Raw genomic sequence first — 15,591 nt, 5'->3', positions numbered from 1 at the left:
ATAAAAATAGACCAAGACTAATTTAAATCTAGATCCTGTTGTCCAGTTGTCCAAGCTCCTTCTTAACGCAGACTTCACAAAAATTCTGCTGTTTGGGCTAGAGAACAAAGCCATTGGTTTATTGACTCATCCCAGTTATCCTCGGTGGTATTTTATTAAATATATATGATGTCAGGTTCTCCTCCGATACCCCATCAATAAAACTCCTTTCAATGCTCAAAATATCCATGATCTTGTCAAACAGGCTTTTCTATATATGGCCCTTCCAGAAATTTAGATCAGGTGAAAACCAGGCATCAGTTGGATTCATTTGACCAAATTTGTTCTCGTTCATAGCAGAGCCTGAAAAGTTCCTTTTATTTCTTAGTATGGTAAAGTTGCTGTTTCAGAAGATTTGTAACTATGCCTCTGTCTAATGATCTGTGGTGAGAGTGAGTACATACACTGTGCAGGCAGCAAGTGAGATTTTGAAGAGTATCCAGTGATTTGGGGTTCTTAATTTAAGACATCGTAAAGGGGCCTGATTTCAGAGGGCATGTGCCTACCACTTTAAGGCATCATAAATTGAGCACTATAAATAAAAGGACCCAAAGATCACCAGTCTCTTTCAAAAATGTTGGCAAATGACTTCATTTTAAAAAATCTGGCACAAACCCCTTCCTCCTTCAATCTCTAACATTCTCAGGACCTAATCCCCTCCTTATCAGACACCAACATCAGTCTGGCAAGATGTGAAGCTATCAATGGTGCTTCATTTCTAATTCAAATCAATGCCCAATTACTGGAGTATATACTGTTCATTACTAACATGCACTGGTCTATGTCCACTGAAGTTTGGCCATTGACTTAATTGAAGCAGTATCAGGTCCAAGATGGTCATTGAACAGAAGTGGCAGTAGTATGCTCTCAACTCCTACATTTTTTATGACTATGTATATAATGTCATAGTTAGCACAGCACTTTACACAAAAAAGTCACAGTCTCTACCCCAAAGATTAAAAGGCCTGACCCTTCATTTAATTAGGTAAATGGTGAAATGTTAATAGGTGTAAGATAAGCAGATGTTAAGAAAAGAAAATGCAGGAAAGGGTGGAACAAGGATACAATGAGAATGTGATCATCACAAAGATTCACACTCCCCCACACTAAATACATAATTAGGCATTTTAGGGGTGGATCCATACCCAAACAGACGAGACACAGTCTAAAGGAAAGAGAGCAGGAAGCAGAGGAAGTGAGCAGAACAGAGGCCACAAAGCAACCACAAATGCTGGATTTAGAGTGGTAAGTGACTACAAATAAGAAGGGAAGTGTGTTGTGTTCGATTGTTTCCATGCAGGGGCAGTGGGATCCATTACTGCTAACCAAGGAATGTATCTGAGGCAGGACAGTGAAGTGACTCAGCCAACATGTGAGAAGCAAACAAACAAGTCCTGAGGACTACCTGTGGAAACTCTGAAAGAAAGAGGTTACAGTGTCTACACAGACACATCCCAACAAGTGATGAGACGCCGTTGGAGAGAGAATGTAAGGTAACTGGGATTGAGGGTGGTGGGCGTATGTGGTCCCAATTTGAAAGAAAATCAGAAAAGCTGTCTCTGCAGTAAGTGGAATCTGGATTCCTTTCCAGAGGCAAATATATAGGGGCACAAGTAGAACTGGTAGGGAATTTTTTGATGAAACAGGTTTTTGTGAGAGAATATCGATTTATCAGAACCAAAGCTTTTCATGGAAAAGGGTCACAGTCAACCAAATGTTGGTCAGAAAGGTCTCTCAGATCTAGAATTGTGAATCTCTGTCCATCTGCCTCTAGATTAGCACATCACCTGGGAAATGGGGCACACAGGTTCAAATCCCTGCTCTAGGGCAAGGACTTGAACCCTGGTTTCCCACATCAGTGTCCAAATAACTGTGCAATAGTGTACTCTATATCTGCTTGTACTCTAGCTCAATGACTAATTAATTATTTATACAAAGTGGAATAGGTCCAACAGGAGACACTGCGAAAGATCCATCACCGTCCGCCTAGCCACTGGAGCACTCCTATAGAGATATAGGAGAGCCCTGGTTAAGCCCCAGCTTTGTCTGATTTGGAGCATCGTGATATTAGCTATTCTGGGTTGGGGCTGTGTGTGTGTCCCTATGAAAAATTTCATCCCAGTGCAAAAGAGGAACATATTTGAAATCTCAAAAAACTTTGCTGGACGGGAAAACCTTTTCACGATCTGCTCTAGCAATGACTAATATTTGAAGTCACCAAGGATACAAAATTAAATGGAGTACAAAGAAAAGTCAGAGGCATCAGAAGATTAAAGAATCAATGGGATTACTATGGAGATATTAGAAGGAAGAATGTGGCAACCAGGGAAAAAAAATCGATTATGCAATCATCTATGAAGACACTCAGGCAGATTGCCAGCAAAAATGATCCTGCATTTTTTTGAGGCTGGCTAGTTGACAAGTAGGATCAGGCTGAGAACAGGAGCCTAGCTACTGACAAAGAAGCAAGGAGAAAAAGCGCCAATAGAAAGTAAGAAACAGCAAGACATTTTAGGCAATGACTATAAAACAGAGGAAGAATCCACAGATAGCATAGACACTTGCCCAACTCTTTGATGATTTTTGCTACGTAGAGGTCAAGACTAGAAGATCATAATGGTCCTTTTTTACCTTGGAATCCCAGTGCAGGAAAGTGGTGGAATCCTCTAAGAGGGCATGTCTTCACTCGCTGCAACAGAGATCAATGTTCTAATGTTTGATTTAGCAGGTATAGTGTAGACCCACTAAATAGAATATGGAGGGCAGCTCCAGCTGGAGCCTGTACTCCTCGCAGTCTCAAGGAGTAAGGGAAGCCAATGGGAGTGTTTGATCCCATCAGACTTCCGCTGTGATGCCAGCAAACTCAGTTTAAGGTAAGCCGACTCCAGCTACATATTCTACATAGCTCAAGTTGCGTACCTTAGGCTGACCTTCCAGGTTGAGTGTAGACTTGGGTTTAGACTAGACACAATGCTGCATGGAACAATGTTACATTGGCAAGATGAAAAACTGGGTTGAATGGGTTGTTTTGTTTTTTTCATCACTATGTTTTCTGAGTCCATTAGACTATGATCTATGCCCAAACAAGTGGCTATGGATTAATGTCGCCTTCTCGCCTACCCTACATTACTATCATATTAATTGCAGTTGATTGTTCATCAGGCTATAGCATTAACATTATGAAATCACAAGTCCTGATGCATGGTCTCCAACTATGAGCAAATATGTCTGTACTTAGCATCCTCATTCCCCACATTCATTACCTTTGAAAAACATCCCCTAGCAACTATTCTGGGTCACTGTTTCAATGCAGAGATTCCTATATAATTTAGGAGATCAGTGGATATTAGAGAGCCTTCATTCTTACGTATGCCAGACAAAGTGATGTGATGAATGCTCTGCTCTACCCTGACCTAATTATTGCTTTTGCTATGTCTGCTGAGTTTGAGGAGAGTCCACAAGACGTTCCAAGGACCTTTGCTCCACTGGAATGCTGATATGCCTAAATTTAAAGTTTTTATCATGTTTAGCCTTTATTTAAAAAGTCAGTTTGCATCTTGGAGAATTTCACCCATAGAATTCCTACTGACCAATGTCAAGATGCTCCCCTCTGAGATGTATTTTGAATAGCAGTTAGAGATTACTTTGCAAATATGTGGGAGGAGTAGGCAGGATGAAATCCTTCACTTCCTACACAGATTACTTCACTCTTCACATCACCAGCAAATCATACAATTCTTTGTGCAACAGCTTTCAGTGTCTAGAAGAGCCTGGGCAGCTAACTAGGAACCTACTGTGCCATCTCCAATCTGAGCTACTGGGGGTGGATGTGCCTAGAGAAGAGGCCACTATCAGTTTCTTTTTCAGGCATGTTTCCAAGTAATTATTTTTAGAGGTGAACTGGGTGATCACATAGGTAAGAGGGGACGTATGGCATTCAAGAGCCATGTTATTCTGCACAGAACTTTGTACTTTTGAGTATTTCCATCATCAAGGGTTTTGTTTTGAGTTTGCAATAATATTAACTGTAATCACCTGGCATGCTTTTATCTACTTGTTTCCTTCCAATGAACCTGATCCTTGGCTTTAAATTGAAGTATAACAGACAACAGGTGAACACTTAGACATACTGTATTGATCTGGTGACTGTGACACATTAAAGAAACATCTTTCCTGCTTTGGAGAATTTGTAATATGATCTGTACAGAAAGAGCAGAAAACAGCACCACAGCAGCTGACATAAACCATTCCAGGACAGCAGCCTAAGATAGGAACAAAGATATAGCATGGAAAAGATCTAGTTCTCTCTCTCTTAGGTACTTATATAACCCCCATTACTGTAATAAATGAGCACTTCACAATCTTTTATGTGTTTATCCTGATAAGACTATTAAACCCATTATACAGATGAGAAAGAAAGACTAAGTGACTTATCCAAGGTCACCCAGGACATTTGTGGCAGAGAAAGGAATTAAACTTGGGTCAGTTTTCAGAATGGAGAGAGATAATTAGTAGTGGCTTCCAGAGGTCTGTACTGGGACCAATCCTATTCAATATATTCATAAATGATCTGGAAAAAGGGGTAAACAGTGAGGTGGCAAAATTTGCAGGATGATACTAAAATGCTCAAGGGAGTTATGTCCCAAGCAGGCTGTGAAAAGCTTCAAAAGGATCTCACAAAACTGGACAAGAAAATGGCAGAGAAATTTTAATGTTAATAAATGCGAAGTAATGCATATTGGAAAACATAATCCTAGCGATATGTTAGGGATATAAAATTCTGTTTAATTAGTTAACCGATTAAACATCATGTTAAACACATTTAACTGGTTAACCGACTAAAGGGCAGGTGGGCGGGGGGACTCTGCTGGCCCTGTGTGGGGCCGAAAGCAGCAACCTCACATAGGCTGCTTACCGGGTAACTGGTTACCCACTCACATCCCTACTACATGTATAATATAATAGGGACTAAATTAGCTAATACCACTTAAGAGAGAGAGATCTTGGAGCCATTGTGGATAGTTCTCTGAAAACATCCACTCAGTGTGTAGCAGCAGTCAAAAGAGAAAAAAAAACAAAAACCGAATGTTAGGAATCATTAAGAAAGGGATGTAGAATAAGACAGACTATCATAATGCCTCTGTATAAATCCATGGTAAGCCCGTCTAAGAATACTGTGTGCAGATGTGGTTGCCTCACCTCAAAAAAAGGTATCTTGCCATTGGAAACAGAAAAGGGGAACAAAAATTATTAGGGGCGTGGAATGGCTGCCATTTGAGGAGAGAATAATAAAATTGGGACTTTTCAGCATGGAAAAGAGGTGACTAAGAGGGAATATGATAGCAGTCTATAAAATTATCACTGGGGTGGAAAAAGTGAATAAAGAAGAGTTATTTACTCCTCCCACAACGTAAGAACTAGGGATCATCAAATTAAATTAATAAGTAGCAGGTTTAAAACAAACCAAAGGGAGTACTTCTTCACACAGTGCAGTCAACCTGTAGAACTCCTTACCAGAGGAGGTTGTGAAGGCCAAGACTGTAAGAGGGTTCAAAAACAGAGCTAGATAAATTCATGGTCATCAAGGGCTATTAGCTAAGATGGGCAGGAATGGCATCCCTAGCCTCTATTAGTCAGAAGCTGGGAATGGGTGATAGGGGATGGATCATTTGATGATTACCTGTTTTGTTCATTCCCTCTGGGGCACCTGGCATTGGCCACTGTTGGAAGACAGTGTGGTGAGCTAAATGGACCTTTGGTCTGATGCAATATGGCTGTTCTTATGTTCTTATGTCTCTAGCCATGCGCTCTTCGCAGGGCGGGAGGAGACTTCATGCGCTCCCCCAACCCTGATTGTCCTGGGCGGGGGGAGCGCACAGAGTTTCCTTAGAAACTTGTCTTAAAAGCACCACACGTTCCTGACGGTGCAGGAGGAGATTTTGCGCGCTCTCCCCCGCCCCCAGCCCTGATTGGCCTGGGGGCAGAAGCAGGGAGTGCATGAAGTGTCCTCCCACTGCCAAGGACATGGGTGCCTAGGGAGAACCTTTGGGGGGAGGGGGACACAAAGACTTCATGCACTCCCTCACCGCCCAATCATGGTCTGCGGGTGGGGAAGCAGGCAAGTATCCTGGCCCCACCACTTCCACCTGAAGCCCTGCCCCTTCCAATGCGGCCTGGGACCACTGAAAAATAGAGAGAATGGAATCTTAGAGCAGGACTGGGCAATAATTTTTTGCTGGGGGCCACTTCAAAAATGTTTTACGTGGCCCCCGGCAAAAAATTATTGCCCACCCCTGCTCTAAGACATTCCATCCTCTCTATTTGGCATGGCACTTAATTAATAACTGCACTACAAGAGTGGAAACCCCGGTGACACTTCATTTATTAATTAAATGCTAGGCAATACCATGGGGATGAAGTGCAGAGAGGCCATAAAAAGAGGTCTGAAAAACTAAAGGGCATTCTAAGTTTGAGGCACGATGCTAGAGGAGATAAAGGGATTTGGGTTGTGCAGTGCCTCGCAAGTCTGAAAAAAGAAAGCAGAATTATAAACAGGCAAAGTTGAGAAACTTCATCAGAACTTAAGGAGCTTAAAACATACGGGACAGGGTCAGCCTGCATATGCATTTGCTAGGGGTGTGACGTGATGGAATTGGCAGGAGAGGATTTGTGATTTTTACTGTCTCTTTTAGAGGAGCCTACAAAGGAAAATTCATCTGCATTGCTGTTCTCCTGTAGCTATTTTATGTGGATTGGAAGGAGTGGAACTGAAGTAGGCCAAAGAAAGGAGCTAGCAACTGTTGATCTTGTGTCTTTCTTAGGCATACCCTCAGCAGGGATAAACTGTTGTATCAAAGTCCATATTGCTTAGTGAATAAGCACCAATTGATGATTTGGTCTTGTGTATTAATCCTAAAGCATGGTGCGCTAAACCTGGCATGAAGAAAGGGGTGGGGAGTTTGCAGAGAGTACCTGAAATAAAAGAGGATGAAAGGCCACATGGAGAGCTTGTAGGGGAATGGTAGGTCAGACCAATGGCCCATGTAGCCCAGGCTTGTGCAGTACCTGGGGAATGCGGAAATAAAGCAGAATGACAAGGGGAAGAACTCAAATGTTTTGTCTGAAATTTTCCAAGATCTACTTCAGACAGAATTTATTCCTTCAAGAGGCTGCCAACCTTCCAGGGAAGGCAGTGGAAGACTGAGCATCCATAGAATGCAGGGCCAGGATAAGTGTATAGACTAAAGTTTGATTTTTTTAACCCTTCAAAATATGACGTTGCAAAAAACAGAGAAATTAAATGGTGAACTCAAAAGGAGCCACACCAAGAAAACAGCACTTTCCACTAAAGCCTGTCTTCATGATCACTTAGGCTGCAGAAAGCTGGGGTGTAAATCTACCCTGCACTAACCTGCCATGCAGGAGCATCCATAGGCACCCTGCTGCCATGCCCTAAATGCTCTGTGGTGTATTTTAATCTACCTTGCTTTGAAACAGGAATAGATTAAAATGCACCCTTAGGACACGTTGCCTTTATTTTGCAGGACATAAGGAATAAATGCATAGAAAATTGATGTTAGATTGCTTGCTATATTGGTTGCTGGGAAAACACTGGTGTATTATACACTTTTTACATGATGGATAAATCTAAATCAATAAGTATCCAAATAAAAAAATCTGTTACTTCACGTGTTTATTTAATTTATTTTAGATGATTGGAATTTGGATTGCTGCACTTTATCTGCTCAACCTAACAGCAGGTGAGATATGGTATTTATAAATGACTATACCACATGTTGGATTTACAGTAGTCATCTTCAAATGGAATAAAAAATGAATATGGGTACAATGAAAATTTGTTTACCTCTGAACTCATTTTATACTATATGAGACTTTAAGATGCAGTTCACTTGGTACTGGGAACTAGCAAAAGGCCTGTGCAGCACTTAAGTTTTATTGTAAGGGCTCCAGCGATGCATAAAAACCTCTTGTTCACCTTTGAGCCCGAGTCAGCAAAGTCCTATGTACTGTACATACTTAGTACACATGTGTGCACTGTTTATTAGGAACAGCCCAGTGGAATGAGCATTCAATGTGATGCAATGTCTGAGATACATTCATTTGACTTTTTTGTGTAAGAGGTCAAAGCTATTCTTTTGAGCAAAGGAAATAATGCTCAGAATTTTGTGATAAATTCCTTCCGCATTCTTAGGAGGAAAGAAATCCTCCACTCCTACACATATTCTATGAGGGCATGTCTACACTAGGAAATTATTTCAAAATAAGTTATTTTGGAAAGTGTGTCCACTCTACAGGGAAGCCTCAAAATTAGTCCGAGGCAGGCTCCCTTAATGTGGACACGCTACCTCGACTTAGAGCTCCAGGAAGCACATTACTTCAAATGATGGTGGTGAGTGGACGAATGACATCCACACTATCGCTATTTTGAAATAACTATTTCTAAATAAGCGTTATTCCTCGTGAAAAGCAGGAGCTATTATTTTGAAATAACCAGCCCATTATTTTGAAATAACAGGCTTGGTAGTGTGGACGCGCTGCTTGTTATTTCAAAATAAGGGGAGTTATTTTGACATAACACCCTCGTGTAGACTAGGGCTAAGAGATGCTATGCTTTAGAAATATGGAATATCCAACAAGTATAATCGTTCGATGCTGTATCAACTTTATAAGATTGTTGCATCTTTATGGGATGGCTAGGCGGGGTGGCTCAACAGGTGAACTGAAAGGTACATCCTGCAGGAGCTAAACTCAATAGGGAGTGATTAATGCAATTTCCAATGCTTAAAAAAATGCAGGTAACCAGATTTCTGAAGTTTTAGCTCATGGGAAACAGTTTATACTGGTTGGCCTGGTTCAAGACAGCTAATTCAAAAGACTTGAAAGCGCACCAAGCGACAGCCCTGAATGGAGGGGAGGGTCGTTCTCACCCAGTTCAAGGACTGACGCTAGACAGTGCTCATGAGAGACGGGTGCCGTGAAAGGTCCTGAATTCAGTACTTTGTCCTATCAGGGTCTCCATGTGGAAGATGGGTGAGAGCTGGTAAGCTAGCCATGTGTTGAAGCAGTATATTGTTTTTACGTTTTCTCTTAAATGCTTAAACAACAGCGTGCTCCATGCAAGCTAGCTGTTCACTGCTTACCCCTGCCACTGCACCTGAAAGAACAGGTGCTGGCGGAAAGCAATTCAGTGAAGGAGATGATAGAAAACTGCAGGAATCTGCAACCTACTTTCCTGGGCCAGAGGGAAGATCCCAATCCAAGGAAGATAACAGCTAGAGCCTGAGACCTAGGTTGGATGCCCTCGTGAAGATCAGAAAGGGTCAGAGATGCAGTTCATCTGGGAACTGTGAAATACACACATGTTGCTTTGAGTCAGGAGCTGGCAGCAATGACACCATTACACATTTTTTACAAGTCCACTCTCTATTTTCTACTATGTTAAGGAAAAACGCTGCCACAGAAGTGTCCTGGTTTTTCATTCTGTTTATCTATTAATAACTAACATTTGTACTGTATTATCTGCATTAGCTAATACTGACGTATAGAACAGAATCTGGACTTCAAAATTGATCATAAAACCAAAAGTCTAGTGTCTGCTTCTTTTAAAGTTTCTGTAGCTTCAAATGTACCACCAAGCTGTAATGGATTCCAAAATACTAATTATTTGCTTTATATGCTACAGGCAAAGAAGTCTGCTACAAAAGAATTGGCTGCTTTTCAAATGAACCGCCATGGGCTCGAATGCCAGGGAGATTTCTGGCCGGTTTACCCAACCCTCCAGAGAGTATGAAGATCAGCTTTATTCTTTACACTAAAGAAACTAGAAATAATTCTGAAGTGAGAACCTATTTCTATTTTAATATAGGTTGTATCTCCCTAATCTGGGACTCTCTGGTCTGGCAGACTATGGATGTTCCTGGACCACATAGCCTAGGAATAGGGAGATCTGGCGGCAGGGTAGGAGCTCAGTAGCTGGGCTTGCGACTCGGCCAGGAGTCCCATGTCAGGCACGTGGGTGGTGCAGTGGGGAGCTCTATCAGAGGCCGCAGCGCAGGGGTGGGGGTTAGGGTTGCCAGGTTTCCGGTTTTGAACCGGACACTCCGGTATTTGAGCTTTCTGTCCAGGAAACAAATTGAGAAAATATAAATGTCCGGTATTTTCTAATTAAGTAAGTAAGTTTTTTTATTATTATCACGAGTATCAGTACATAGTTGCGTACTGCCTGGCTGGTAGACGCGCTCATGCTGCATCTACACAATTACACAGTAGAGAGGAGGGGGGTGGGGGCGGGGAGGGATGGAATCCCCGGGGCCAGACTCGCCCATGTGCCCCGCCGGGACCATGCGCGGGACGGGCAGCACCCTGGGATCTGCATGCACCCAGGCCAGCCCCGCTTCCCGCCAGCCATTTCCTCCCTCCTCCTCCCCCCCCCCCCACTCTTGCCCTGGCCAGCCCCGCTCCCCGCGACCCCTTCCCGGCCAGCCCTGCTCCCCGCCGGCCAGTCCCCCCCTGGCCAGCCCTGCTCCCCTCAATCCCCTCCCGGCCAGCCCTGCTTCCCGCCAGCCGTTCTCCCCTCCCTCCCCTGGCCAGCCCCACTCCCCCCGACCTCCTCCCAGCCAGCCCCGTTCCCCTCCCAGCTGCCCCCCCATCTGAGATCAAGTATGTCCAATATTTTTTTAAAACATCTGGTAACCCTTTTGGGGGTGCAAGTGGATCTGGTGCACATGAGGAGCCGGCTTAAAGCTGGCTTTCCATGGGTACGGGCTCCTGCCTCCCCTTTTCACTGCCTCAGATACAGAGGCAGCAAGGAGGAGGGGGATGAATGTATATAGTTGACAGGATTAGCCCAGACTTATGGGTTAGTCATGTAGTTGTCTACACATTAACATATCTAGAATTGAATGGAAATTGCAAGGGAAAAAGGAGCATTTCACAGTGCCAATGTAGTCTAGTTCACCTTCAAATGAAGGCTGTTCTTCTGGGGTGGCCTAGTTGAATTTGTCCATCTCAGTCCATTTCCAAAAAGCATGTCTGCCCTCATCATACTGCAAAGGACAAAACGTGCATGGAGAATTAACTCCATTCTATGATCTCATCCCTGCAGGTTTGCTGCCCCTTAGACTCTACAATATTAGTACCATCCCACAGAGCCAGAACACTGTCACTTTGGGGGTGGAAGTGACTTAGATGTCTAGGTTCCATGATGAAGTGATGTAGGCTTTTAGGAGCCTAAGTCCTATTGACGTGCACTGAGACTTAGGAGCCTAAGACTCTTCTAAAAAATGGGACGTAGGAACTTTTGAAAATTTTGCCCTTTGTGTTATGCATGAACATCAAAAATGCACCCATCACAAGCTATGACTGTGTAAATGTGACAGCCACCATGTGACCAACACAATAGGGATCCAACTGGGCACCTCAAAAGGAGCTATTAAAGTTCCCTTGCCAGGGCTATGAGAGAGCATATGAGGACATGTAACACACTCAGCAGTGGCATACACAAAACATTACTGCTCTCCAGCAAATTAAATCTGTTAGCACATCTCTTGTATTGTTGTCCAGCAGCTTAATTTGCATTGAATACAAATGTCTCAAACTTAGCTCATAGAGCAGGGATGGGCAACCAAGAATGGTGGGTCGGCCACGAGTGGCCCTCCTTCACCTCAGTGAGCCACAGCAGCCCATGGGCCACTGGGGTTCCACCTGGGGGCCCCCTATCTGCCCCTCCTTCCCCATGCACCTCTTGCGCACTAGGGCACCGGAGCCCCACACTTACCTGCACGTTCCACTCCATCCCAGCACTTTTGGAGTCTGTGAATCACCAGATCTGCACTGCATCACACTGCTCCTCATCCCTATCAGAGCTGGAACACCACCAATCAGCTGTTGGTGGCATTCCAACTCTGGGGGGAAGCTAGGGATGGAGTGCTCCTCCAAAAGCGCTGGGAAAGAGGGGGAGGAGCAGGAAGTACAGGAGTCCAGTGCCCCAGTGTGCCAGAGGCGCGTGGGGGAGGGGAATAACCAGGGGGGCAGCAGACTGCAAGTTGCCCACCACTGCCACAGAGGCATTGCTCCGGAGTGCTTCAGAGTCCCACCCTCTCCCCTCACCCAGAACACAGACCCACTATTTGTTTAAACAGTTACACGGCAGGTTAGATGTCAATCAGGCAGCAGAAGAAAGGACCCCATTAAATTAACACACAACAGGCTTCTACTATTGCACCTAGCATGGGGTTGTATCAGCCTATTTCAACAGAGAAGTGACAGCAGTCATTCCATCCCCTGTGGTTTCCCAAAGCCGCTCTTTGGGTACACTGCAGAACTGGGGAGCCACGTCAGTGTGTAGGCTGGCATGGGAGGCTACTCAGTGGGTACTGTCATTATCTTATACTGGCTGGCCCTCTGTATAAAGAGGTGTTTGCATACAAAAGCAGTGGTAGGGACAGTACAGGAGAATGGCTCCTTTAGGAGTGTTGCTGTCACTGGAGCTGGAGAGGTAGAAAGCCAATGAGACCTACGGATTTCCAGGATTAAAGATAGTATTTATTCATTACTCTTATCCAAGGGACCATCTAGGCCACATTTTATTTTTGTTCCTTAGTTAAGAAGAGCTGGAAGATGATGATTATTACTGTTGTTTTTACTCAAAACAGGTGATCTCTGCAATACATTCCTCAACTATTAAGGACTCGCATTTCAACTCACATAGGAAAACACGCTTCATTGTTCATGGATTCAGAAGCACCGGAAAATATGGCTGGGTGGCAGAGATGTGCTTGGTATGAGAGAATATCCTCCAATTTCCAACTTTAACTGCAGCCGCATTCGATCACTGGTTTTTAAATGCTAGTATCAAGTCTGCATTTTGACAACCACCTGGTGTTACTAATGGATGAGAGGTGCTAACTAATATGTAACAACTTTAATAATCACCTTGCCCTCTTCGAGAATTGGGTGTGGGAGTGAATTGGCCTGTACATTCCAGGATGGGGAAATAGATCATTTGATGAGTACCTGTTCTGTTCATTCCCTCTGCGCACCTGGCACTGACCACAGTTGGAAGACAGGATACTGCACTAGATGGATCTTTGGCCTGACCCACTATGGCTGTTGTGTTCTTATCATTGTTTGTAAAACTCACAACTTAAATTTAAAAGGAAAAAAAATCTTTATGCAAAGGTTAGTTAGTTGTTGAATAGAACCTCCAAGGGCAGGGTTTCGGGAGGGTAGGGGGGATAGCAGCCATGTACACCAGGGCACAGATTGCTTTTCATCCCATTCCCCGGACTATAAGGGAGCAAGGAAAAAGTACTTGCATGCCTCTCACTCCTGGCTGGTGAAGGGAGAGGGCAGAGGAGTAAATCACGACATGCAAGTACTTTCCCCTCACTCCCTGATACACCAAGGATGGGATGAAAAGCAAACCACGTTCTGGTGCGGATGGCTGCTACCCCACTAGCCCTCCCAAAACTCTGCCCTTGAGATTTTCCTAAAAGAATCAGATGGGTAGCCGTGTGAGTCTGAATCTTCAAGAACAACGAGAAGTCCTTTGGTACCTTATAGACTTGGGCTGTGTCCAGACTCAGGGGTTTTTTCGAAAAAAGTAGCCTTTTTCGAAAAAACCTCACCTGCGTCCAGACTCAAGCCACGTTCTTTCGAAATTAAATCGAAAGAACGCGGCTTTTCTTTCGATGGCGGTAAACCTCATTTCACGAGGAAGAACGCCTTCTTTCGAAAGTTCCTCTTTCGAAAGAAGGCGTTCTTCAATGTAAATAGGGCTTCTTCGAAAGAGAGCATCCAGACTCACTGGATGCTTTCTTTCGAAAAAGCAAGCGGCTTTTTCGAAAGTTCAACGTGCAGTCTAGATGCTCTCTTTCGAAAGAGGCTTGCAGTCTAGACATAGCCTAACAGATTTATTGGAGCATGAGCTTTCTGTTAGTCTATAAGGTGCCAAGGGACTTCTCATTGTTCCAAAAGAATAACACATGAAGGCTAAAAGCTACAGTAATACCAATGTGCTGGCCTAATATAGCACACAATTTTTTTTTTCCCTACCCAGAACTCTTAATTAAGGCAGGTTGCAAATACAGAAAATTGGGCTTTTGACAGAGTGACTTTTTGTAAAAAGTGTCAGTTTCCCACGGGTTATTTTGGGTTTTTAGAAAATAAAACTTTTGAATTAAAATGGTCAGTTTTTCAATGACAATTTGAAATTTTCCAGAGAAAAAATATTCCTACTAGCTTTACTCACAATTACTGGACTCATCATAGACATGGAGTACAGATAAACAACCCAAGATCAAAAATATGAAAAGTCAATACACCGCAGAGAAATTAACTTAAAAAATAAAAAGACCACCACATAGTATCTCTCACTGTCTCATGTTATATGGGGTGTGACCCAAATTTACCTTCATCCATTGAACATAAAAAAAACTAGGCTATAATGTGATCCATGTACCTGCTCTGTGGAATAAGAGGGTAAGAACCCCATGCACCTCTGCACCTCCTCCCCAAACAGTGGTCTAAGCATAAAGTGGTAAACAATCTGCTTTTTCTTTAGTCCATACTTAGGCCTTAGCCAGCTGATACATTCCTGCAGAAATGGCAGCTTGCCTTTGTGATTTCTTCTGGTGAACATTCTTGACTTTTGTAAACCTCCAATGTAGAAGTCATTGGTCTTTAGCTTTACCTGCTGTTGTAGAAACCTCCCACTCAGATCTGAGCTCTCCTTTGCTTCTCTTCAGAACTGCAGCGTTAGCTTTAAAATCAATAGTTTTACTAAATTGTTTGCAGAGGAGATTAAATAAATAGCCAGATGTTGTATACAGCAAGAAATAAGTTTATTGTTCTGATTTGAAGTGGTCATGGTGACAAACACTGAAAAAGATCTTGATTGTGCTCTTTTATAGCTTGGATATTTGTGTCTACAGGCAGTCCCCAGGTTACGTACAAGATAGGGACTGTAGGTTTGTTCTTAAGTTGAATCTGTATGTAAGTCGGAACTGGCGTCCAGATTCAGCCGCTGCTGAAACTGATCAGTTTCAACAGTGGCTGAATCTGGACGCCAGTTCTGACTTACACACAGATTCAACTTAAGAACCCCAGGCATCCCCAAGTCAGCTGCTGCTGAAACTGATCAGCGGCTGATTCCAGGAAGCCCAGGGCAGGGGCTTCCTGTAGCCAGCCACTGGTCAGTTTCAGCAGCGGCTGACTTGGGGACGCCTGGGGCAGAGCAGCTGGGGTGCTGCTGGGTTAGTCCAGTAGCGCTGCCGCTCCTCGGCGCTACTGGACGAACCCAGCAGCACCCAAGCTGCTCTGTCCCAGGTGTCCTGATTCAGCCGCTGCTGAAACTGACCAGCAGTGGCTGAATCAGGATGCCTGGGGCAGAGCAGCTGGACCACTACAGGACCAACCGGCAGCGCCCCAGCTGCTGTACCACAGGCGTACGGAGCAAAGCCGCGGAGCACGGGGGCAGCGGGACAGCCCAGACGCGCCGTGGCTGTCCTGCTGCCCTTGGGCTCCGCGGCT

The 15,591-nt window shown here is 44.0% G+C and overlaps 1 protein-coding gene across 4 annotated transcripts in view; it reads left to right on the top strand.

The window, feature by feature from the left end:
* The first annotated feature begins 1,208 nt into the window (after positions 1-1,208).
* The window catches only part of LOC102454456 (pancreatic lipase-related protein 2), a 38,251-nt gene continuing 23,868 nt past the window's right edge, over positions 1,209-15,591 (top strand). Inside the window, exons 1-4 of one of the 4 annotated variants that reach the window (XM_075935403.2) lie at positions 1,209-1,284; positions 7,751-7,799; positions 9,743-9,897; positions 12,714-12,839. In XM_075935403.2, coding sequence (XP_075791518.2) covers positions 7,751-7,799; positions 9,743-9,897; positions 12,714-12,839 — 330 coding nt within the window. In that variant the 5' untranslated portion in view covers positions 1,209-1,284. Of the gene's footprint in view, positions 1,285-1,375; positions 1,533-7,750; positions 7,800-9,742; positions 9,898-12,713; positions 12,840-15,591 lie in introns of those variants that run through there. The other 3 variants (XM_089780201.1, XR_016350192.1, XM_025183584.3) reach the window with 3 other exon arrangements.

This window comes from Pelodiscus sinensis, chromosome 8 (genome assembly GCF_052426305.1).
Source record: "Pelodiscus sinensis isolate ZL-2025 chromosome 8, ASM5242630v1, whole genome shotgun sequence".
Taxonomy (NCBI): domain Eukaryota; kingdom Metazoa; phylum Chordata; order Testudines; family Trionychidae; genus Pelodiscus; species Pelodiscus sinensis.
This window is presented reverse-complemented; position numbering and strand designations above follow the sequence as displayed.